We start from the raw sequence: 23,235 nt of genomic DNA on the forward strand, positions 1-23,235 counted from the left end.
AGTACCCAAATGACGCCCTGTCTGTGTTTTCTTCTTGAAAACAATTTGCACCCCCCCCCCCCCCCCCCCCTGCTGATCTTTCTGCTCTCCCCTGGTTGAGAACCACTACTGTAGGGTGTCACTATGTAAGTGTTCATTAATAATAATAATAATAATAATAATAATAATAATAAATTCATGCTCAGTAAGTGTTTAGTCCTGATATCAGTGATGCAACACAGCTCTGTTAAACACAGATCCACGTCTCTGCATCTCTAATGTTTAAAAAAAATCATATCCAGGAAACGCCTCAGTGAATGGAGTGAATTTCATAAAAAATGTCTTCACTGGAGTCTGCATCTGATGAAATTCTTTACACACTAAAAATAAAAGAGAGTAAGGTTTATATTTAAGCCGACAGGTTGAGCATGAACGTTAAACATCAGTGTAATGTTGAATACAAATTTCAGTCGAATAGTAAAAATACCCAATGACTCAGAAATGAATCTGAACCTGTTTACAGTCAATAGCTCTCTATGGGAATAGGAGCAGATTACTTCTAGACTTTTCTTCTAAAAACATACAATGCAACATACAATTTAAAAACAATGCAGATACAGTACTGTGCAAACGTCTAACCCCAGGCACATGCAAAGAAATGCTGAAGAGCAAAGATGCCTTCATAAATAATGAATATAAATGTTTCTAAATTAAATACTATAAAGAATAGTAAACAGTAATAAATGAAACTAAGTCAATATTTGTTGTGACGACCCTTTGCTTTAAAAAAAAAAACAAAACAAGTATTCTTGGGTACAATGAGTGCAGTTTTATGAGGAAATGGGCTGTAAATGTTATAGAGTGTCTTGCAGAACCAGCCACGGTTCTTCTGGAGACTTTGACTGTTGAACACACTTCTTATTTTTGCAGCAAAATCCAGCAGCCATCATTATATTTTTGTCTAAAAAGTGTCTCTTACTCAATACGCTGCTTTCTGTACTGACATACAAACATTTTTCTTTTTACATTTAATTTTGCACTGGAAATCTAAAATGTTTTTGTACTGACTCGATAATGTAGAAGTCGTAAAATAAAAATCTATAACCAAGTTTGTACTAAAACAATAGTGTGCCTAAGACTTTTGCACAGTACTGTATGTCTAAATGTTTCTGTTTTTCACATTTATCTGAACGGTTTATAACGAACCTCAAGTCCTGGAGATGGTAACGTTTATCATCTTTCTGAGTGAAGAGCAGCTTCTTTCCCGAGTCTCCTACATTATTGCAGGACAGATCCAGTTCTCTCAGGTGTGAGGGGTTTGATCTCAGAGCTGAAGTCAGAGCAGCACAGCCTTCATCTGAGATATCACAACTGCACAACCTGCAGAGAGACAATGACACACTCTTCACTCTCTCAGTTCAGGACACACAGATCAGTTCAGCAGGAACTTTTTCATCAAAGAATCACTGCCAGTCACATATGTGAAAGTGAAGCAGAGCCTCAGCATTTATATCAGTCATCATAAACGCTCTTTCAGTTCCAGTTCCAAGACAAGCAAAGATCAGGAACATCAAATAGACGTAGAAAACACAACTAATATCGTGAGTAGATAATTACGAATCACATAATGCAGTGAAATGAAATGATTTTCTTCCTCAGGATATTTGATGCTGAACCTAAAACCTCTGCTTCAGTCTCACTATTAGAGAATGTGTCTCACTGAGGAGCAGGTCATGTGACTCTCAGAGAGATGATCTTACCTCAGTGTCTCCAGTTTACAGTGAGGATTCTCCAGTACAGCAGAGAGATGCTTCACTCCTGAGTCTCCTACATTATTCCCAGACAGATCCAGTTCTCTCAGGTGTGAGGGGTTTGATCTCAGAGCTGAAGTCAGAGCAGCACAGCCTTCATCTGAGATATCACAACTACACAACCTGCAGAGAGACAATGACACACTCTTCACTCTCTCAGTTCAGGACACACAGATCAGTTCAGCAGGAACTTTTTCATCAAAGAGTCTCTGCAGTCTTTAATCACCATGAAATACAGCCTCTTACTTAATTTTACCTTAAAAAAGTATAATTAATTCAATCAATCTTTAGTAACTGTTTTATTCTGGTCAGGGTTTCTCTGTGTGTGACTTTAGACCATTTAGACCACTTTTTTTTAACCAAGGCCCCCCCCCCCCCCCCCCCCCACACACACACACACACACATCCCTGTTAAAATTGTAGATTTTTATTGTGTTAAATCACAACCCAAGATAAATCAAGTCATAATTTTTCCATCTTTAATGTGCTACAGCAACGAACAAAACTCAAATGTAAAAAAATATGAACAAATAGAAACACTTTAGGAAAAAAAGAAAACAAAAAAACCCTTAAAATAACCTGGTTATATAGGCGTGCACAACCTTCTATAAATATTGTTAGGAAGAGTGTTTTGTACATAGGCAGGAGGGTCTGGCATGTACCTGAGTCCATGTATATTAACATGTGATACTCTGAGTCTGGTTAGTGGTATTAGACCACTCAGATGTTCCCACAAGCAGTTGGGAGATGAACTGTTCCAATGCCACCTTCTCAACAACCTTCTCCAAATACACATGGTTTAGTAACAAACAATCCCCGGGTATAGGTGAAGATCCAATGCCCTTCCTTCAATAGCATAGACCAGCTCTACCAGTGACTTTCCTTCAGTGTCGGCTCAACCCACTCAAGCACAGCTTTCCTCACTGCTCCATAATCCCTCTGGCTCTTGGTTAGGAGACTATGGGGTGCCAGTTGGACTTCTCCTGTCAGAAGGACTTAAATACACAGACCCCATTCTGCCATTCCCATGCCAAGGTGGTACCCTTGACCATCTTGGCATCACCCTGGGGTGTCATTTTGGATCAGTCTGATTCCTCATTCACAAATCTAAAAGGAATTTCTAATGCTGTTGCTCTAATTTTCTCTATCCCTTTCTTCCCAGGGAGTCCAAGAGATCTAGAACAAGGTACAAGCAGGTCTATTGGGATTGCAGAGAACCGGGACACTTCCAAGCTCTCCCTCAATCCAGAGCCAACATACCAAGTGGCAGTTAGTTCTCAAGGTGTTATACAGTACATCAGGTCTTTTTTAATTCAGGCAGCCTGCAGCCCTTCAATCATCAAAGGCTGAAACAAAATGAAGTTTTGGAAAGGTGTTGGCAGGGAAGGGCTCCTCCACTCTTGGCCAGGATTCCCCTCTGGGATTTCCCCTTGGAGCAGTCGCATTAAGAGACCCTAAAGCACACCTTCAACCAAGTGAGAGTAATCGATGGACAGTGAATCCAGCCCATTGTTGCACTATCCCATCCCTATTTTGCAATAATTAAGGATAGCTTATACCGAGTGATACAGGACACAAACACCAAATTGTTGGTCCCAAAGAGCCAACAGGAAATGTTACTCCAGGTAGCTCACCATAATCTGATGGCATGGGAAAAAAAAACATTTCCACCACTGCCCCCCTTCTGTTAATCGAGGTCCGCTTCGAAAGAATTGGCATGGACCTTGTCAGATGATACCCAGAAGCAGTGCCTCTCCGCAACATGTCAGCATGCAGTGTTGTGGAAGCACTCTTCCGTGTTATCTCATGAGTCAGGATACTGAAAAACTGATCAGTACATGTCTTTCATGTCACAGACACTACGTGAGATTTATGATTTATTGGGGATTAAATCAGTTCACACTCTTGTTCATCATCCAAGTAGGGATGGGCTGGTCGAACAGGTTAATCAAATTCTTAAAAATAGAATTTGTAAGTTTGTTCATGAGGATGCTCAGAATTGGGATAAGTTGCTTGAGCCCCTATTATTTTCAGTATGAGAGTTTCTGCAAGCCTCCATGGGGTTTTTCCTGTTTAAATTATTGTACGGGTGCAAGCCTCATGGTGTCATGGACTTCGTTCAGGAAAATTTGGAGGAGGGATCCTCTAACAGCAAAAGTGAAATATAATATTTTTGATTTGAGAGAAAAACTCCAGACCTTGAGTCACATAACAGAGGATAATTTGTGTCAGGCCCAGTGGCAGTGGCCCTTTGAGGTCATATTGGTGAGTAGGGGATGTCAACTGTGAGATAAGGCAAATGGATAGAGGTGGGGGATGGCAGATATAACACCTAAATCTCCTTAAACCATGGACAGAGGTGGTCCCCGTTGCTATGGTGATGGTCGTTCTGGTCAGGGAGGAGCTAGGGCTGGAGGTAAATCTAAAAACAGTGGCTTAATCTAGCCCAGTCCCACCTGGAGACAACCTCTGAGAGTCACAAATCACAGAGGATGTCAAGTGGAGTTTTCCGATGTGTTCTCGCCTCTACCCAGTCACACTAATCTCATAGAACACCACACAGAGACGTCCCCAGAGGTGGTAGTACGCAGACACCCCTACCATTTGCCCAAGCACAAAACAAAACAAAACATGTAGTTCGGGATGAGCTCAAGGCCATGCTTGATATGGGGGTAATCGAGGAGTCCCACAGGGACTGGTCTAGTCCAGTAGTTTTCGTTCCCAGTGTGTCACGACTTCCCCTTTAAGCAGCGTACTGAAGAGCATGTGAATGCACGCTGCTGTGCAAGGTGCGTGAGCACCTTCTTTTTCGTTGTTGACATTCGTGACATTTGGACACGTGCATTTGCTATGTTTTGTTATGTCTCCTCCCTGTTCCGTCATTGGCTATTGTGTCACGTGTGTCCGAATTGCCCTCAGCCGTCAGCCATTACGAAGCTGATTATGTATGTATATATACCGCGCGCCTCCTAGCACACGGCGCGGAATATTAGAGTAGTTTGAATGAGTTAGTCACTTAGTTTAGAGTCCTCACGATAGATAACTTTAGTCTTAGTTTATGTCATCTTTCATGGTTCATGTTTAGGTTCATGTTCAGGTTAGTTAGTTTAGTTCATGCTGGTTTCTCCGCTACCAGTCCCGCGCTATAGTTTCTTCCTCGACCCTGTATTTCCGTGACCGCGACCTTGATCCCTGCCTTGCCCCTTTATGCCTGTTTGCCGATCGCCTGACCTCTTGCATGTTTGTGGATTATGTTTTGGATCACGTTTTGGATTTGTCTGCCTTTCTCTCTCTTAAATAAACCTGTTTTACTGCGATTGCATCCTGCCTTATCTCCGTTACGTCACAACATGTGACACAATGCAGATGGTTCAGTCAGGGTTTGTGTGGATTCCAGAGAAGTCAATGCAGTGTCTAAATTTGATGCGTACTCAATGCCTCACATTGATGAATTGCTCGATTGGTTAGGTGAGGCTTGCTTTTATTTGACACTGGATTTGACAAAGCGATATTGGCAGATCCCCTTGACCACAATATTGCATGAAAAAAATGGCCTTTTCCACTCTGTTTGGGTTACACCAATTTGCGACCCTTCCTTTTGGGTTGTTCAGAGCCCCACACACTGCTTATACTACTGCGTATCTAGATGACATTATTCATAATAATGATTGGCAAAGGCACATTCAGCATCTGAGGGCTGTCCTGAAATTGCTGAGACAAGCAGGACTCACTGTGAACCAAAACAAATGTGTGATTGGATGGGTGGAAGTATTGTATCTGGGTCTCTGCTTGGGCCATGGGTAGGTGCATCTGCAATTGAAAAGACAGCATCAATTGGGGCCTGGGCAAGACCCAAGACCAAAATTGGGGCCTGCCCAAAACCCAAGACAAAAAAGGAGGTGAGACAGTTTCTGATGGCTATTATTTTAGGTTTGTACCTAATTATTCAGATGTCACCAGCCTGCTAACAGATCTCACTTAAAAGAAACCACCAGACATGGTCCAGTGGATGGAACTGTGTCAACAGGCTTTTATTCAAGTAAAAGACCACTCTTACATTCTCCTGACTTTTGTTCTCTTTTTTGTTCTTTTGTTCTTCTGACATTCTCTCTCACTTTTGTTTTGCAGACAGACACATTAGTCAGGGGGTTGGGGGGCCACATTGTCCCAGGTAGTGGAGGGGGAGGAGCGCCCTGTGCTGTACATCAGCCGATGCTCCCTAGCTTGAGTTGTATGGTGGGGTTATGTGGAAGCAGGGGCGTGATCGAGTACAGGGTTGTGAACGGAGAGTGGAGCTAGAGAAGGTGAGTGGTAAGGATTTCACACCTGTGGGCAATTTTGACTTTTGATTTTGACAATTTTGAACTTTGAATGTTCTGTGTTACAGTGAGTAAAAATATCACAGCCAATAAAGATCCTGTTTTGAGTTTTAACAAACCTGCCTCCTTTTTCCTCATTTCTTTCATAATCAGTTAGTGTGTTACAACCATATATACCATCTCAAGTTGAGTTGAGACAGGAGTGTCCAAAAACAACTGATTCCAGTTGGAATCCTTTGATCCTAGTTGGACACCATCTCCATCCTAGAGGGCACAGATTGGCAAGTTGCAGTTAAAATTTTTAGTTGCGTTTACCTCCGGATGCAAAAACCTCATAGAACACCTCATAGAGACTCCTCCCAGCCTGGTTGTACACAGCCAAGCATATTGTTAGCCTGAACACAAAAAAGTGGTTCAGGAACAATTAGGCAAATGCTGGAGGTGGGAGAATTACAGGAGTTCCAAATTGTCCATTTTGTATGGACTTCTGCAAGGTGAACACAGTTTCAAAATTTGCTGCCATCCATTGCCTTACATTGATGATCTCCTGGATCAGCTAGGAATGGCTTGTATTTAGTCAACTCTGGATCGGACCAATGGCTATTAGCAGATTCCCTTGTCTCTAACATAAAATGGATTTCTCCAACCCATTCAGTTTACACCAAGTTGTCACTCTTCCATTCAAACCCTAACCCTAACCCTCAGGGCACTGGCCACATTTCAAAGAAGAATAAGAAGAAGTAGTCTTTATTTGTCACATATACATTACAGCACAGTGAAATTCTTTTCTTCGCATATCTCAGCTTGTTAAGAAGTTGGGGTTACAGCACAGGGTCAGCCATGATACAGCGCCTCTGGAGCAGAGGGTTAAGGGCCTCTTGGGGCTCAAGGGCCCAACAGTGGCAGCTTGGTGATGCTGGCAGCTTGAACCCCTGACTTTCTGATCAGTAACCCAGAGCCTTAACGGTTCAGCCACAACTGCAGAGACTGATGACTCAGATGTTACAGCCCCACAGCGCAAATACCTCTGCATATAAAAATCTACAATAATGATTTGCAGCTGCATATGCAGCATGTGAAGTTGGACCTAAAGTTTTGGAGCGAGCCCAGCCTCACAGAGAACCCAGCGAAGTGTGAGATTGGATTGATGGAGTTAAGGTATGTGGGCTTCCACTTGCCACATGAGTAGGCGTGTTCTCAAATTAATAATACTGATGTGATTGTCACCTTCCTGAGACATAAGACCAAAAAGGAGGTAAAACACTTCATGGGGCTGGCAAGGATATTATCACTGGTTTGTGTCTAGCTATTCAGAGCTCACCATCCCACAGACTGATCTCACTTAACAGGGGCACCAGATCTGGTCAAGTGGTCGAGGCTTTTGTGATTGTTAAATCAACTCTCTGTTTGGGCTGTCTGCTTCTCTTTCTTTTGTGTTGTAGACTGACACATTGGACAGAGGGGTGGGGGCTGTTCTGTCCCAGGTGGTAGAGGCAGAGGATTATCTGGTGCTGTACATCAACTGAAAGCTCTCAGTGCTTTCAGTCCATGTACAGCACTGTGGAGATAGTGGGTAACGTGTATCATTTCTTGTTATCTGCCAATATAGCCATTCAATTTCACTTTGGTCCACCCGCCAGCAGCACAGATGATAGTGTCTGACTTTCTCTCCTGGAATCAGTAGTCGGGGAACTGTGGGCATGGGGTAGTTGAAGTCTACAGTAGGATTGTGAGGGAATGAGCAAATTATCTTGGCATGCTTGCTAGTTACTCTCTTCCAGTTCAGCAAACACTGGTGTGCAAACACTTCAGCTGCTGCTCATCTGTTTTTTGGTTATTTAGTTATCTAGTTGGTTGCATCATTATTTTATATTATTATTGTTAGAATTTCTTTTTTAACTTACACAGTGCCATTATTCAGTTTGGATCTTACTCTGATATACTATGTGGATGCTTTTCATTTTTCAAATTAAGATTACACTTTGATTTACCCAGACCCTGCAGCCCTAAACCACAGAGTAACAAAAGGATTTAAGGGTTTTCAGAACTTGGTAACTGGTCCAAAGCTTCTTTTTTTCACCCTATATGCTATGCTTACTACTTAACAGCCTACCCCGAGCCTGTGCTGTCTTTTTCCACCCCGTGTTGGCCTGGCTAGTAAGTTTCCACTTCCTTGCCGTGTTGCTGTGGCATTGTTTTGTCTTAGATAAGCGGGCTTAACCTCTATTCTGTGTTAAATGCTGCTCATGGTGTCTTCAAGGTATCTGGCTAAAGGCTTATACATCTGTCTAAGTTTATAAATCAGTACCTCAGGTTATTCAGTCTATCTGGCTCTTACCATTTGTCGTATGTTCCTGTGCCATTATGGCCATTGTGGCTCTTGCTACAAACACAGCACCCTCACATCGGAATCTGGAAACGTTCCTTATATTTGCAGATTGGATCATTGTCATTTGCATCTACAATTGCCAAAAGCAGAACCTGTTTGGTTGCATCAATACAGTATATCCTATACCCATCTCACTCTGAAAATGCCAAGTTTGCCTTTTTAAACATACATTTACTGACTAATTACCTGCTGTTTATCTCTGTCATAATCTTGGACCACAATATTGATTTTATATATCTGACTGAAACTTGTCAAAATCCTAACAACTTTATTGCATTAAAACAAGCCACACCCCACAATATTGGTATCTGTATAAACCACACAATACTAGTCATGGTGGTGGGTTTGCTGTGTTGTTACACTCTTGTTATAAGGTAAAATCTGAATACCAATTATCCATGTAAAATCTTTTGAGTATCTTGCTTTGAATGTCACTGGGCCTGAACTCTTGTTACTTATTTTAGTTTACCACGGAGCAAAAAGATCAACTGGTTTTATTAATGAGCTGTCTGAGCTCCTTACCTCACTTAGTTCTACATACCCTGCATTGTTGTGTCAGTAGATTTTAATATTCACTTTGATACAGAGGTATTATAGTCTGGGTTTAGCCCAAACCACAGTACTGAAACTGCCCTCATCAAGGTCACAAATGACCTGCTGGTTGCACGAGAATGGGGGTTGCTTTTGATACAGATAACGTGTGTCATAACATGCTTCTGCACAGATTTGAAAAAATGGTTGGGCTTACTTTCCTCTCCTGGTTTAAATAATCTCTCTGACAGACAACAATATGTTTTTATTGACGTCTCGCTTGTCTTGCCTCTCCCATGGTATTCCTCAAGAATCAGTTCTTGGCCTGCGGTTATTCATCAAATATATGCTCCCTCTTTGAAATATCATCAGGCAGCATACAGCGATATGCTGATAATACTCAGTCTTACATACACACCAACCCCTCACACCACTGCTTCCTCCAGCACGAGTGGATCATCTGACAGACTTAAAGACTTGGATGAATTCTAATTTTCTGAGGATTAACAGTAACAAATCTGAAGTCATACTAACTGCATCCCCATCTACATTAAAGAAAATGAAGCACTACTCATTATCTATCCCAGGTTTTATTACATCCACCTCAGATCATTTTTGAAGCCTTGGTTTAACATTGAACTCCACACTCTCGTAACAGTCATACATTAAATACATTACATTAATACAACTTTCATCTTTCACCTTAGGAACATTGCCAGGCTTCACCACCCTCTCTTTCCCTCTCTTCAGCAGAGACACTCATCCACACTTTTGTGATCTTCAGGCTTGACTACTCCAATGCTGTACTGTCCCGACTTAATAAATTAGTTTGTTTATTTTGATAATTTTGTTGGCCAAGTTTTATATACACATATGCATTTCCCCTTTTGTAAATTGAAATATGTAAATGGAGAGCAGCATCTCAGAGAACAGGTGGGTAATTTCATGAATGAGCATACACCTGTATGTGATGAACAATGTTCTTGTTATACTGTTTAACTTTTGCAGTAGAGGAGAGTTTTTGCAGAGCTGAAAGAGTCGGTGGTACAGAGTGGAGCAACCTGATTTGGCAGTGTTTGTGTATGAGCTTGTGTCTGTGCATGAGAACGTGACAGTTTTGTTTCTTTTTAAATATTGACATTTCAAAACTCTACATTTTGAACTATTAGAATGTGCCTTAAGAGAAGACCTTACTTCAGTATCTTCAGTTTACAGTGAGGATTCTCCAGTAGAGCAGAGAGACGCTTCACTCCTGAGTCTCTGAGTTCATTCCCAGACAGATCCAGTTCTCTCAGGTGTGAGGGGTTTGATCTCAGAGCTGAAGTCAGAGCAGCACAGCCTTCATCTGAGATATCACAGTTACACAACCTGCAGAGAGACAATGACACACTCTTCACTCTCTCAGTTCAGGACACACAGATCAGTTCAGCAGGAACTTTTTCATCAAAGAGTCACTGCAGTCTTTAATCTCTATGAAATACAGAATCTTACTCATGAATAATATTAGAGCAATAACTAAAAAAGCAGAATGTGAAGAATGTTTAATTAAGAGTGAGTTTGGGGTTGTGAACAAAGGTATTGTCAAGAATTATTTTAAGACACTGGAAGTTTTCCAAAATGCCTGATATCTCTGGGGCATGTGATTGAGTCTCATGGCTTCTCATATCATTGCAATGATGATGACAGCCAGCTCTATTTGTCCTTCCAGCCTGATGATCCATCTGTCTCTGCACGAATCTCTGTTTGCCTGTCTGACATCTCGGACTGGATGAGGGAACACCACCTTAAGCTCAACTTGGCAAAAACTGAGCTTCTCGTCATCCCAGCCTGCCCTTCAATCAACCACAACCTCACTGTACAGCTCGGCTCAACCACACACAAGCCAACCAGGACGGCCAGGCACCTTGGGGTGACTCTTGATGACCGCTTGACCTTTACAGACCACATCTCAACAACTGCACGGTCCTGTAAGTTCATTCTGTATATCATCATAACACATAACACACGGGAAATGCAATTGCAAATGGACTTTGCGTTTCCATTTGAATTTTGGCAGACACTGTACATTCATGTGAACAAAAATGGAAATGGTAATACACGATTTGTATTTTCATTTGAATTATGGCATAATTTATGCATCCACAAATAGGAAATGCAATTTTTGTCATATCACAGCAAACCAGCAACTCCATTTCACAGGATGCACTACCAACTACAAACATGGCTGAAGAGGACTACACTTCCCACACACACATGTTCACCTCTTCCAGAATTCTAATCACACACACCTGCATCCAATCTCACAATCACAGTATATAAGAGACTGTTCTAACATTATGACTTTGTACTATGACATTGCCGGTTTATGACCACGTCTATGTTTCACGATTTGGATTTGTCTACCTGTCTCTCACATAATAAAGCTCTTATCTGCATTTGCATCCGTCCTCAACTCCATTATGTAACAATTGCAAATACAGTTTGCAATTGCTTTTGAATATTGCCTGCAAAATACTTCCATAGCTTTGTAAACGCTCTATTAAAACACCCATTACATTTTTTTTTTGAGTGAAACTATCAGTGTTTTAGGTTTTGTGTTTTTATTCTGCTCTTGTTGCCACATTCGTTTAAAGTTATTTGTGTTTCTGTATACTGTCACGATCCTGCTGGCAGATGGCGCTGCGGCGGCAATGTGCACGGAGAGCCGGAGAGCACGCGCGTGCACAAACCAGAGTGAGCACATGCTCGCGAGTTACGTATTAACTATGGAGACTTTGTTTACAACAGACATGTGCGTTTGTTTCTGTTTTGTCTCCTCCTTGTTTAGTTATTGGTGGATATGCGAGGGCGCATCTCAGTTGTTACCAGCTGTCAGCGTTTAAGGTAAATGACATTAGTTACTTAAACCCCTCGCGTTGCTGCACACTTCACGCAGTATTAGATGTTTAAATGAGTTAAATGTGTAATGGTGCCATGCAGTAGAGTTTCAATGCCCTGCTCTGGTTCCATGTTTCACACCTTGGTTCTAGTTAAATGTGTAAATGTGTAATTGTGCTAAGCGGTAGCATTTCCATGTCTTGTTCTAGTTTTGTGTTTCATGCCTTAGTTCTAGTTAAATGATAGATGAGTAAATGTTTACATGTGTTAGCCACCTTCATGCTAAGCGGTCTTGCTCTCGTGTCCTGTTTTGTTTTCATGCCTTGAATCTCGCTTCATGCTTTGGACCACATATCTCTGCTCATGTTCATTGACTTTGTATGTAAATAAAGACTGTCATCTGCAATTGTTTCCGTTTAGACTCCATTCGTAACACATTCAGTCTGTTGTTTCCACTCAACTTCTTTGTTATCAAAATTTGTAAATCCTGTATGTTATGAGTGAAATCTGTCAATCTGTGCTTGTTCAGTGAGCAGCATTTACAGCATTTACAACCTAAAAATAGATCTGATTTGATGCTGAATCTAAAACGTCTGCTTCAGTCTCACTATTAGAGAATGTGTCTTACTGAGGAGCAGGTCATGTGACTCTCAGAGAGATGATCTTACCTCAGTGTCTCCAGTTTACATTGAGGATTCTCCAGTACAGCAGAGAGACACTTCACTCCTACGTCTCTGAATATATTCTTAGTCAGATCCAGTTCTCTCAGGTGTGAGGGGTTTGATCTCAGAGCTGAAGTCAGAGCAGCACAGCCTTCATTGGAGATATCACAACCACACAACCTGCAGAGAGCAGAAGAAGAAGCCTTTGTCACATATACATTACAGCGGAGTGAAATTCCTTTCTTCACATATCCTAGCATGTTAGGAAGTTGAGGTCAGAGCGCAGCCATGATACGCCGCCCCCTGCAGCAGAGAGATTTAAGGGCCTTGCTCAAGGGCCCAACAGTGGCAGCTTGGCACTGCTTGGGCTTGAACCCCTAACGATCTGATCAGTAACCTTAACCATTGAGCCACCACTGCCGTGAAAGTCAAATGACACACTCTTTACTCTCTCAAATACAGCATCTTACTTAATTACCGTTTTTTTAACGTAAGAAGTACTTAATTACTTAGTTAATTACAGTATATTTGAGAAATAATTAAAAAACTGCATCATTCATTCAATCCTCTTTTTTGTTTTAATGAAATCAAACAAACAAAACAAAACCCCTGTTAAACTTGTAGTTTTTTCTTATGTTAAAACTAGATAACACAAATCTGGGAAGGATTTCTAATGCTGTTGTTCCTGCGTCCAAGATAGATATTGTATAATCTGCATGTCCGTATCCATGCGACATTTTTCTCCAAGCAGTTCTCCCTGGCTCTGGCACCAGTGCAAGAAATGAGGAGCTCAGGCTAAGCTTATTTTAAGCTTTCATGTGACCCTTTCAAAATATCGTGGTAGCACACAGCGGCGACCCAGGGTCCACAAATATTGTGCATGTTAGGTTTAGTCTACGCCAATTTGGGAACGTTTTAAAGATGTACAACAAAAGCACTGGTGAACACGTCTATCATCACCAACTTCTGCTGAACATTGGAGAACAAAACTCAGGAGGAATAAATGATGGACTGCAGGAAGAGGTAAATGACCTCGGGCTGCTATGCAAACCAGTATTGACTGATGGCAATACTGAAGCTACTGTTTGTTGCTGATGGAGTCTATGACTGTGAGATGCTGGCGATATTACCTGCCCAGAGAGTTTGTTCATTGTTGCGGTGTCCCTATTATTTTTATTTTTTATAGTTGTCATATACAGTACACTACTTGGACTGTACAAATGATTGAGAATTAAAGTACCACAAACTGATGGGTCAGTGGAGCATTATAATGAAACATGCACAAGGATAGCCAAAATTGGGATAAGTGATGGGGAGCATTATTATTTGCAGTCTGGGAGATGCCAAGGCCTCCACATGGTTTTCCCCGTTTGAAAGATTATACAGGCGGGAGCCCATGCTGCGTTGGACATTATTAATGAAAACTGGGAGATAACAACACCATTGAATTTGCTTCAGGCTAAGGACAGGCAAGAGTGACTCGATATAAGTCCTTATATCGCTTCACACCTCTAGCTAATAATGGCTCACAAAGCGAGTGGAAAAAGTTGACTATGAGGTTTTGAGCACAGACAGGGAATGCGTGGCAAATACACCATATATACCATATCAAGATGAGTTGAGACTGGGGTGTCCAACAATAGCTCATTCCACTTTGATCCTCTTTGGAGGCCATCTCCATCTCAGAGGGCACAGGGTGGCAAGTTGCAATTAGAATCTTTGTATGTGTTTACCCCTGGATGCAAAAACCTCATACAACCCCTCATAGAGACTCCTCCCAGCCTGGTCGTACAGAGCCAAGCGTATTGTTCACCCAAACACTAAAAAATAGTGAAATTAGGCAAATTGCTGGAGGTGGGAGAATTACAGGAGTCCCAAAATGTCCATTTTGTATGGACTTCTGCAAGGTGAACACACTTTCAAAATTTGCTGCCATCCATTGCCTTGTATTGACGAGCTCCTGGCTTGGCTAGGAGTGGCTTGTCTTTATTCAACCCTGGATCTGACCCAGGGCTATCAGCAGATTCCATTGTCTCTAAAGTAAAATGGATTTCTCCAACCCATTCAGTTTACACCAATTTGTCCCTCTTCCATTCAAGCTTCTCAGGGCACCGGCTGTGTTTAAAGATTGAAAGCTCAGGTGTTACAGTCAGACAACGCATATTCCACTGCATATTTGGATGGTATAATGATCTACAGTAATGGATTTTATCCACATATGCAGCATATAAAGTTGGACCTAAAGTCTTTGGACCTAAAGACTGGCCAGCCTCTCAGAGAACCCAGCAACGTGTATGATTGGATTGATGGAGGTAAGGTCGGCTTTCATTTGGGCCATGAGTAGGTGTGTCCTCAAATAAATAATACAGGTGCAATTGTTGCTATCCTGAGACTAAAGACAAAAAAGGAGGTAAGACAGTTCCTGGGGCTGGAGGGATATCACCGCAGGTTTGTACCTAGCTATTTGGACATCACCTTCCCACTGAATGATCTCAGCTAAAAGCGGCACTAGATTTGGCCCAGTGGTCATGGCCTTTTGAGTGTAAAATCAGCTCTCTGTTGGAGCTGTCTGCTTCACTAACCTAAAATTTGTCTTCCTTTTGTGTTGCAGACTGATGCATTGGACAGAGGGGTGGGGGCTGTTCAGTCCAAGGTGGTGGAGGCAGATGATCACCCGGTGCTGTACATCTGAATGCTCTCAGTGCTCTCAGTCCATGTACACCACTGTGCAGAGAGTGGGCGGTCCTGACTCCATGATAATACTTTTTGGGGTGCCCATTCATCCTCTGTTTGGACCACACACACCCTGCAGTGGCTCCACCGCATGAAGGATGCCAACACATCAATTCTTGACATCTGCCAATATAGCCATTCAAGTTCACTGTGGTCCACAAAAAAACAGTACAGATGATAATGCCTTACTCTCTCTCCTGTTAGGGAATCGGTGTAGAGGGTACTGTGGCAGGTGTGGGCATGGTTTAGTGGTAGTCAGCAGTATGAGTGCGGGGAAAGGGGAAAATTATCTTGGCATGCTTGCTTGTTATTCTCTTCCAGTTCAGCAAATGCTGGTGTGTTTTTTTGTTATTTAGTTATCGTGTTGGTTCTATCATTATTTAATGTTATAATTGTTAGTATTTGTCTTAGCCATTCTTTTTTTAACTGCCACACTGTCATTAATCAGTTCAGATCTCATCTATGTGGATGCCTCTTTCATACTTCAAACTTGGATTACACTTTGATTTTGGAGTTAACCCAGACCCTTGAGCCCTGAACCAATAGATCACATAAGGATTTTGCTCTCAAAGATTTTACAAGGGTTTTCAGAGCTTGGTAGCTGGTCCACATCAATGAGTTTTCACCATATATGCTATGCTTACTATGTAACAGCTCAACCCTGAGCCTGTGCTGCCTTGTTCCACCCCATGTTGGCCTGGCTACATTCAAGTAGGTTTCTGCTTCCTTGTTGCTTTGCTGTGGCATTGTTCTGTCTTAGGTAAGTGAGTTCAACCACTATCCTGTGTTAAACACTGCTCATGGTGTCTTCACTGTAACTGGCTAAAGGGGCATACATTTGGCTAAGTTTGTATATCAGCATATCAGGTTATTCAGCCTATCTGGCTCTTACCATTTGCATTTTGCTGGTAATAAGCTGCAAATTTACTGACTAATAAGTTGTTTATCTCTGACATAATCTTGGACCACAATATAATTTTATAAATCTGACTGATAATTGTCAACATCCTAATGCCTTTTTTGCATAAACCCAACTGTCAACTGTTTGACTGTCAACGAGCCTTAACCCTTGTTCGCTGTTTTAGTTTACCACCAACCAAAAAGATCACCTGGTTTTATTAATGAGCTGTCTGAGCTCCTTACCATGCTAAGTTTGGTGTACCCTGCAGTGTTGCTTTCAGTAGATTCAAATATTCAATTCAATACTGAAGTATTATAGTCTGGGTTTAGCCCAAACCACAGTACTGAAACTGCCCTCATCGGGGTCACAAATGACCTGCTGGTTGCATTAGAATGGGGGTTGCTTTTGATATAGATACAGTACATCATAACATGCTTCTGCACAGATTTGAAAAAATGGTTGGGCTTACTAGTACTGTCCTCTCCAAGTTTTAAATAATCTCTCTGACAGACAACAATATGTTTTTATTGACGTCTCGCTTGTCTTGCCTCTCCCATGGTATTCCTCAAGAATCAGTTCTTGGCCTGCTATTATTCATCATATAGATGCTCCCCGGTGGCTTAGTTAGCACGTTCGCCTCACACCGCCAGAGTCGGGGGTTCGATTCCCGCGGTTCTGTGTGTGTGGAGTGTAGTCTGAGTGTGTCCGTAGAATATGAATGGGTGTGTGAGTGTGTGTGATTGTGTGCCCTGTGATGGATTGGCACCCTGTCCAGGGTGTACCCCTCCTTGTGCCTGATGCTCCCTGGGATAGGCTCCATGTTTCCCGTGACCCTGAAAAGGATTAAGCGGTATAGAAGATGGATGGATGGATATAGGCTCCCTCTTGGCAATATCATTAAGCAACATGCCCTGCAGTTTCACTGATATGCTAATGATACTCAGCTTTACATACTTACCAACCACTGCTTCCTCCAGCACTAGTGGATCATCTGACAGACTAAAAGACTTGGATGAATTCTAATTTTCTGAGGATTTAACAGTAACAAATCTGAAGTCATACTAACTGCATCCCCATCTACATTAAAGAAAATGAAGCACTACTCATTATCTATCCCAGGTTTTATTACATCCACCTCAGATCATTTTTGAAGCCTTGTTGTTGCATAGGAGACCACATAACAATCATACATTAAAGATATGACATTGCTACAGCTTTCTTTCACTTTAAGAACATTGCCAGGTTTCATCCCTCTCTTTCCCTCTTTTCACCTGAGATATTCATTCATGCTTTCATCATCTCTAGCCTTGACTACTGCAGTGCTGTACTTTACAGACTCCCAGTGCTTAATAAATTACAGAATGTGCAAAACTCAGCTGCTAGGGTTATCACCTACACAAGGCCATATGAACACATCACACCCATATTCCAAAAATTACACTCCAAAAATTACACCTCCCTGTTCCTTTCATTTACAATATAAGATACTTCTTCTGTTCTTTAGGGCTCTGCATGTTCTTGGCCCTGAAAACATATCTAATCTCCTTCTCGGATACACAACTATAAGCACGTTTAGATCCCCTGACATGCATCTCTTGCCTCCACACCACAGGAAACAGGGCTCATCTTTTCCGTCTTGCATTTGCTCACACCCAGTGACTCTTGCACTGAAACTTATTGTGCCCTTTATTGTTTATTTTGATAATTTTTTTGCCATTGGTTCCATGTTTTATATACACATATGCATTTTCCCCTTTTATTTAAATTTTTATCCCTCTTTCTTTACATTATTGACTTTTATTTTAAATTTAAATATGTGAATAGAGAGCAGCATCTCAGAGAAGAGAATGAATGAACACCTGTATGTGATTAACAATGATCCTGTTATACCGTTTTACTTTTGCAGTAGAGGAGAGTTTTTGCAGAGCTGAAAGAGTCGGTGGTACAGAGTGGAGCAACCTGATTTGGCAGCGTTTGTGTATGAGCTTGTGTCTGTGCATGAGAACGTGGCAGTTTTGTTTCTTTTTAAATATTGATATTTCAAAACTCTATATTTTGAACTATTTGAATGTGCCTTAAGAGAAGATCTTACCTCAGTGTCTCCAGTTTACAGTGAGGATTCTCCAATACAGCAGAGAGACGCTTCACTCCTGAGTCTCTGAGTTCATTCCCAGACAGGTCCAGTTCTCTCAGGTGTGAGGGGTTTGATGTCAGAGCTGAAGTCAGAGCAGCACAGCCTTCATCTGAGATATCACAATAACGCAACCTGCAGAGAGACAATGACACACTCTTCACTCTCTCAGTTCAGGACACACAGATCAGTTCAGCAGGAACTTTAACATCCAAGAGTCACTGCAGTCTTTAAACACTATGAAATGTTGAATCTTACTCATGAATTCTATAAGAGCAATGTTGGAACGCTGTGTAAAATGTAAATAAAAACAGAATGCAATGATTTGCAAATCTCATAAACCCATATGTTATTCACAATAGAACATAGAAAACATATCAAATGGTTAAACTGAGGAAATGTATAGTTTTAAGTAAAAAATAAGATCATTTTGAATTTGATGGCCGTAACACGTCTCAAAAAAGTTGGTACAGGGCAACAAAAGGCTGGAAAAGTAAGTGTTAGTAAAAAGAAACAGCTGGAGGTTAATTGGGAATAGGTCAGTAAGATGATTTCGTATGAAAAGAGTATCTTAGAGAGCCAGAGTCTTTTAGAAGTAAAGATGGGAAGGAATCTAGATGTTGCTGTAAAACCTGTATACACCTTTCAGCATTAATGGTGTATTTCCTGATGTGCAAGCTGCCCATTCCATACGCACTAATACACCCCCATACAATCACAGATGCAGGCTTTTGAACTGAGCACTGATAAAAAGCCGGATGGTCCCTCTCCTCTTTAGTCCTCTTTAGTTTAGGTTTCCAAAAAGAATTTCAAATTTCAATTCCTCTGACCACAGAACAGTTTTCCACTTTGCCTCAGTCCATTTTAAATGAGCTTTTTAACCTCCAGCTGTTTCTTTTTAGGAACACTTACTTTTCCAGCCTTTTGTTGCTACTGTCCCAACTTTTTTGAGACATGTTGCGGCCATCAAATTCAAAATGACCTTATTTTTTTCTTTAAATGGAACATTTACTCAGTTTAAACATTTGATATGTTTTCTGTGTTCTATTGTGAATAACATATGGGTTTATGAGATTGGCAAATCATTGTATTTCTCATTGTATTTTCTCATTTGTAAGTCACTGTGGATAAAAGCGTCTGCTAAATGAATAAATGTAAATTACATATTACAGAAAACCAGTGAATACATTTCCCCTCCTGCACTACGGCCTACAAACATGGCCGCCATGGACTGTAATTCCCTGAACACTGACATTCATCACACACACCTGCATCATCACCGCCACGCTGGCGAACCCCAAGCTGGACAAAGGGCAGTGGCTCGCATTCATTGTGTCCCAGCTTTGGATTCGATCCACTTACCCCACTGAACTGTTATAGGACTCCCAGATCTGTATGATGGGATTTTTGGCTACCCTGAATATTTTCTTGTTGACTGCAAGTTCTATTTTGCAAGCCGAGCAGACCCCAAGCCTGACAAGAAGAAATGGCTAAGGTTCATGTTGTCCCAGTTTTTTGGCCCAGCCTGCCAGTGGGTGCAGCATTTAGTGGCCATGAGATCCAGGGGACCTGAGAATGTAACTCAGTTTGTGGGACTATTCATGACGGTGTTCGGGAGTCCAGAATCCAAGGCTGTCCTGGAACATCTTTTGGGGGGGTCAGCCTTGCAGTTAAACCTGCCCTGCTATTCACCACCTATTATGAGCAGCCAAATAGGGTGACTTCCTCCCCAAAGCTCCAGCCTGAGATCCGAGAAGTGGTCTCACCTGCCGATGTTCAACAGAGTTCATCCCCAGAGTTCCAACCTGAGACCCACGAGGTGGTGTCACCTGCAGAGCTCCAGCCGGAGGTCAATGTGGCGACCTCATCTCCAGCGCTCCAACCTGAGACCAACAAGGCGGTCTCATTCCCAGAGCTCTATCATGAGACCCACGAGGCGGTCTCATCCCCAAAGCTCCAGCATGAGACCCATGAGGTGGTCTCATCCCCAGAGCTCCAGCATGAGACCCACGAGGCGGTCTCATATACAGAGCACCAGCATAAAATCAAGTTCCTGCTAGAGGTCAACGAGGTGACCTCCCAAGCCATGTTACTGTCTGAGGTTGATGAAATAGCCTCCCAAGCTATGTTCTTGTCCGAGGTTGAAGAGACGACCTCTCAAGCCAAGTTCATATCCGAGGTCGAAGAGGCGACCTCTCAAGCTAAGTTCCTGTCCGAGGTCGAAGACACGACCTCTCAAGCCAAGTTCCTGTCCGAGGTCGAAGAGATGACCTCTCAAGCCGAGTTCCTGTCCGAGGTTGAAGAGACGACCTCTCAAGCTGAGTTCCTGTCCGAGGTTGAAGAGACGAGCTCCCAAGCCAAGTTCCTGTCCGAGGTCGAAGAGACAGCCTCCCACGCCAAGTTGCTGTCTGAGGTCGACGAGGCGACCTCCCACGCCAAGTTCCAGCTAAAGGTCAATGAGGTGACCTCCCAAGACAGGTTCCAGTCTGAGATCGACGAGATGACCTTCCACGCCAAATTCCAGTCTGAGATTGACGATCGGACCTTCCACATCAAGTTCCAGTCTGGGATTGACAATGTGACCTTCCACGCCAAGTTCCAGTCTGAGATCGACGAGGCGACCACCCACATCAGAGTCTGTTGACATGACCAAGAAAGTTCTCCTCATGCCTGGAACTGACGTCACGACTAACCAGGTTCTGCTCACTCCTGAAGCCAATGTCACGACCAACCAGGTTCTGCTCACGCCTGAAACCGACGTCACGGCCAGCCAGGTTCTGTTCACGCCTGAAACCGACGTCATGACCATCCAGGTTCTGCTCACGCCTGAAGCCGACGTCACGAGCAACCAGGTTCTGCTCACGCCTGAAGCCGACGTCATAACCAACCAGGTTCTGCTCATACCTGAAGTCGATGTCACGACCAACCAAGATCTGCTCACACCCGAGTCTGCTCACATGGACAAGCAAGTTCTGATCACGCCCGAGTCTGCTGACATGGAAAACCAAGTTCTGATCACGCCTGAGTCTGCTGACACAGACAACCAGGTTCTGCTTACGCCCGAGTCTGCTGACACAGACAACCAAGTTCTGATCACGCCCGAGTCTGCTGATGGACAGCCAGGTTCTGCTCACGCCGAGTCTGCTGACACGGCCAACCAAGCTCTGCGTACGACTGAGACTGATGACATGGATAACCAAGTTCTGCTCACGCCCAAGTCTGCTGACACAACCAACCAAGTTCAGCCTGCAGAGTCGACGGAGGACGACGCTCTGCCTTCCTGCTCCACTAAGAACATCGCTCCACACTCAAGAATGGCCAACAAGAAGGCCCACCAAGTCAAGCACCTGTCTAAAGCTGACAATACAACTTCTCAAGCCTGGGTCTTGCATAATGACCCCAGCGAACAAGCCCCAGCCTCATGTCTGTTCCACAGAACAGCAATCCGGTATCACAGCAAACCGGTGACTACATATCCCATCCTACACTGTGGCCTACAAACATGGCCGCCATGGACTGCAATTCCCAGAACACTCACATTCATTCTAATCACACACACCTGCATCAAATTCACACACAATCACACCACACATAAAAGAGTCTGTTCAAACACTAAGTCTTTGGGAATTATTGAGTGTTATGATTGTACCAAGCGTTTGTACCCTGTTCCTCGTTTTGTTTCATGTTCGTTGATCTTGCTTCTTGTTTCTCGTTCTCGATTCTTGCCTTGCCCAGTTTATGCCTGTTTGCCAATCGCCTGACCCATTGCCTGTTTCTTGACCTCACTATTGTCTCATGTATTGGATTTGTCTGCCTGTCTCTCTCTAAATAAATTCTTATCTGCATTTGCATCTGTCCTAACCTTCATTACGGGGATCTCGTGACACATTCTGTTTTTATTTACATTTTCCACAGTGTCCCAACTTTTTTGGAATTGGGATTTTAAAAACAGGTTTGATTTGATGCTGAATTTACAATCTCTGCTGCAGTCTCACTATTAGAGAATATGTCTTACTGAGGAGCAGGTCATGTGACTCTCAGAGAGATGATCTTACCCCAGTGTCTCCAGTTTACAGTGAGGATTCTCCAGTACAGCAGAGAGACACTTCACTCCTGAGTCTCTGAATTTATTCACAGAGAGATCCAGTTCTCTCAGGTGTGAGGGGTTTGATCTCAGAGCTGATGTCAGAGCAGCGCAGCCTTCATCTGAGATATCACAACCCTTCAACCTGCAGAGTGACAATGACACACTCTTCACTCTCTCAGTTCAGGACACACAGATCAAATCATACTCAACAGTACTCAACTAACAGAATAACAAGCTGTTAATCATTCTGATTCTGATGACTATCAAACAGTTCCCTTAAACTTTACAGGTTTAGAAGATTTCAGACTCAGGATGAAAAGGAAAAATAAAAATCAATCATATAAAAATCAACATACAAAACCAATCAGTGTTTTTCCAGATGGTCTCAGTAAAGTGTAATTTCTACATTTTTATCGATTAAGAGTGTATAAAACTATTCACATTCTGAAAAGTTATTCACTTTCACTTCATACTTTGGAGAATACAGAATCATGGACCTATGTTATACACATGACATCACAATGAAACTAAAACAGGCATGGAAATGGGGTGGGGCTACTGGTATACTAGTTTAAATTATAAGAGAGCTTTTATGTAGAAGGTCTCTGGTCTCTGGTGACTCTCAGAGAGATGACTTTACCTCAGTTTCTCCAGTTTACAGTGAGGATTCTCCAGTACAGCAGTGAGACTCTTCACTCCTGAGTCTGTAAATTTATTCCAAGACAGACTCAGTTCTCTCAGACTGGAGGACCCAGAGCTGAGAACGGAGGCCAGAGCTGCACAACCTTTCTGTTTCAGGTCACAGTCATTAAACC

General features: G+C 42.5%; 1 protein-coding gene across 6 annotated transcripts in view; it reads right to left on the reverse strand.

The window, feature by feature from the left end:
• Nucleotides 1–63: 63 nt before the first annotated feature.
• The window catches only part of LOC108257310 (NACHT, LRR and PYD domains-containing protein 12), a 95,228-nt gene continuing 72,056 nt past the window's right edge, over nt 64–23,235 (reverse strand). For 4 of the 6 annotated variants that reach the window (XM_053675272.1, XM_053675273.1, XM_053675270.1 and 1 more), the window contains 6 exons: nt 18,295–18,468; nt 12,575–12,748; nt 10,224–10,397; nt 1,740–1,913; nt 1,186–1,359; nt 64–359 (listed from right to left, as the gene is read on the reverse strand). In XM_053675272.1, coding sequence (XP_053531247.1) covers nt 353–359; nt 1,186–1,359; nt 1,740–1,913; nt 10,224–10,397; nt 12,575–12,748; nt 18,295–18,468 — 877 coding nt within the window. In that variant the 3' untranslated portion in view covers nt 64–352. Of the gene's footprint in view, nt 360–1,185; nt 1,360–1,739; nt 1,914–10,223; nt 10,398–12,574; nt 12,749–18,294; nt 18,469–22,388; nt 22,563–23,060; nt 23,235 lie in introns of all 6 variants that reach the window. The other 2 variants (XM_053675275.1, XM_053675274.1) reach the window with 2 other exon arrangements.

This window comes from Ictalurus punctatus, chromosome 24 (genome assembly GCF_001660625.3).
Source record: "Ictalurus punctatus breed USDA103 chromosome 24, Coco_2.0, whole genome shotgun sequence".
NCBI classification, from domain to species: domain Eukaryota; kingdom Metazoa; phylum Chordata; class Actinopteri; order Siluriformes; family Ictaluridae; genus Ictalurus; species Ictalurus punctatus.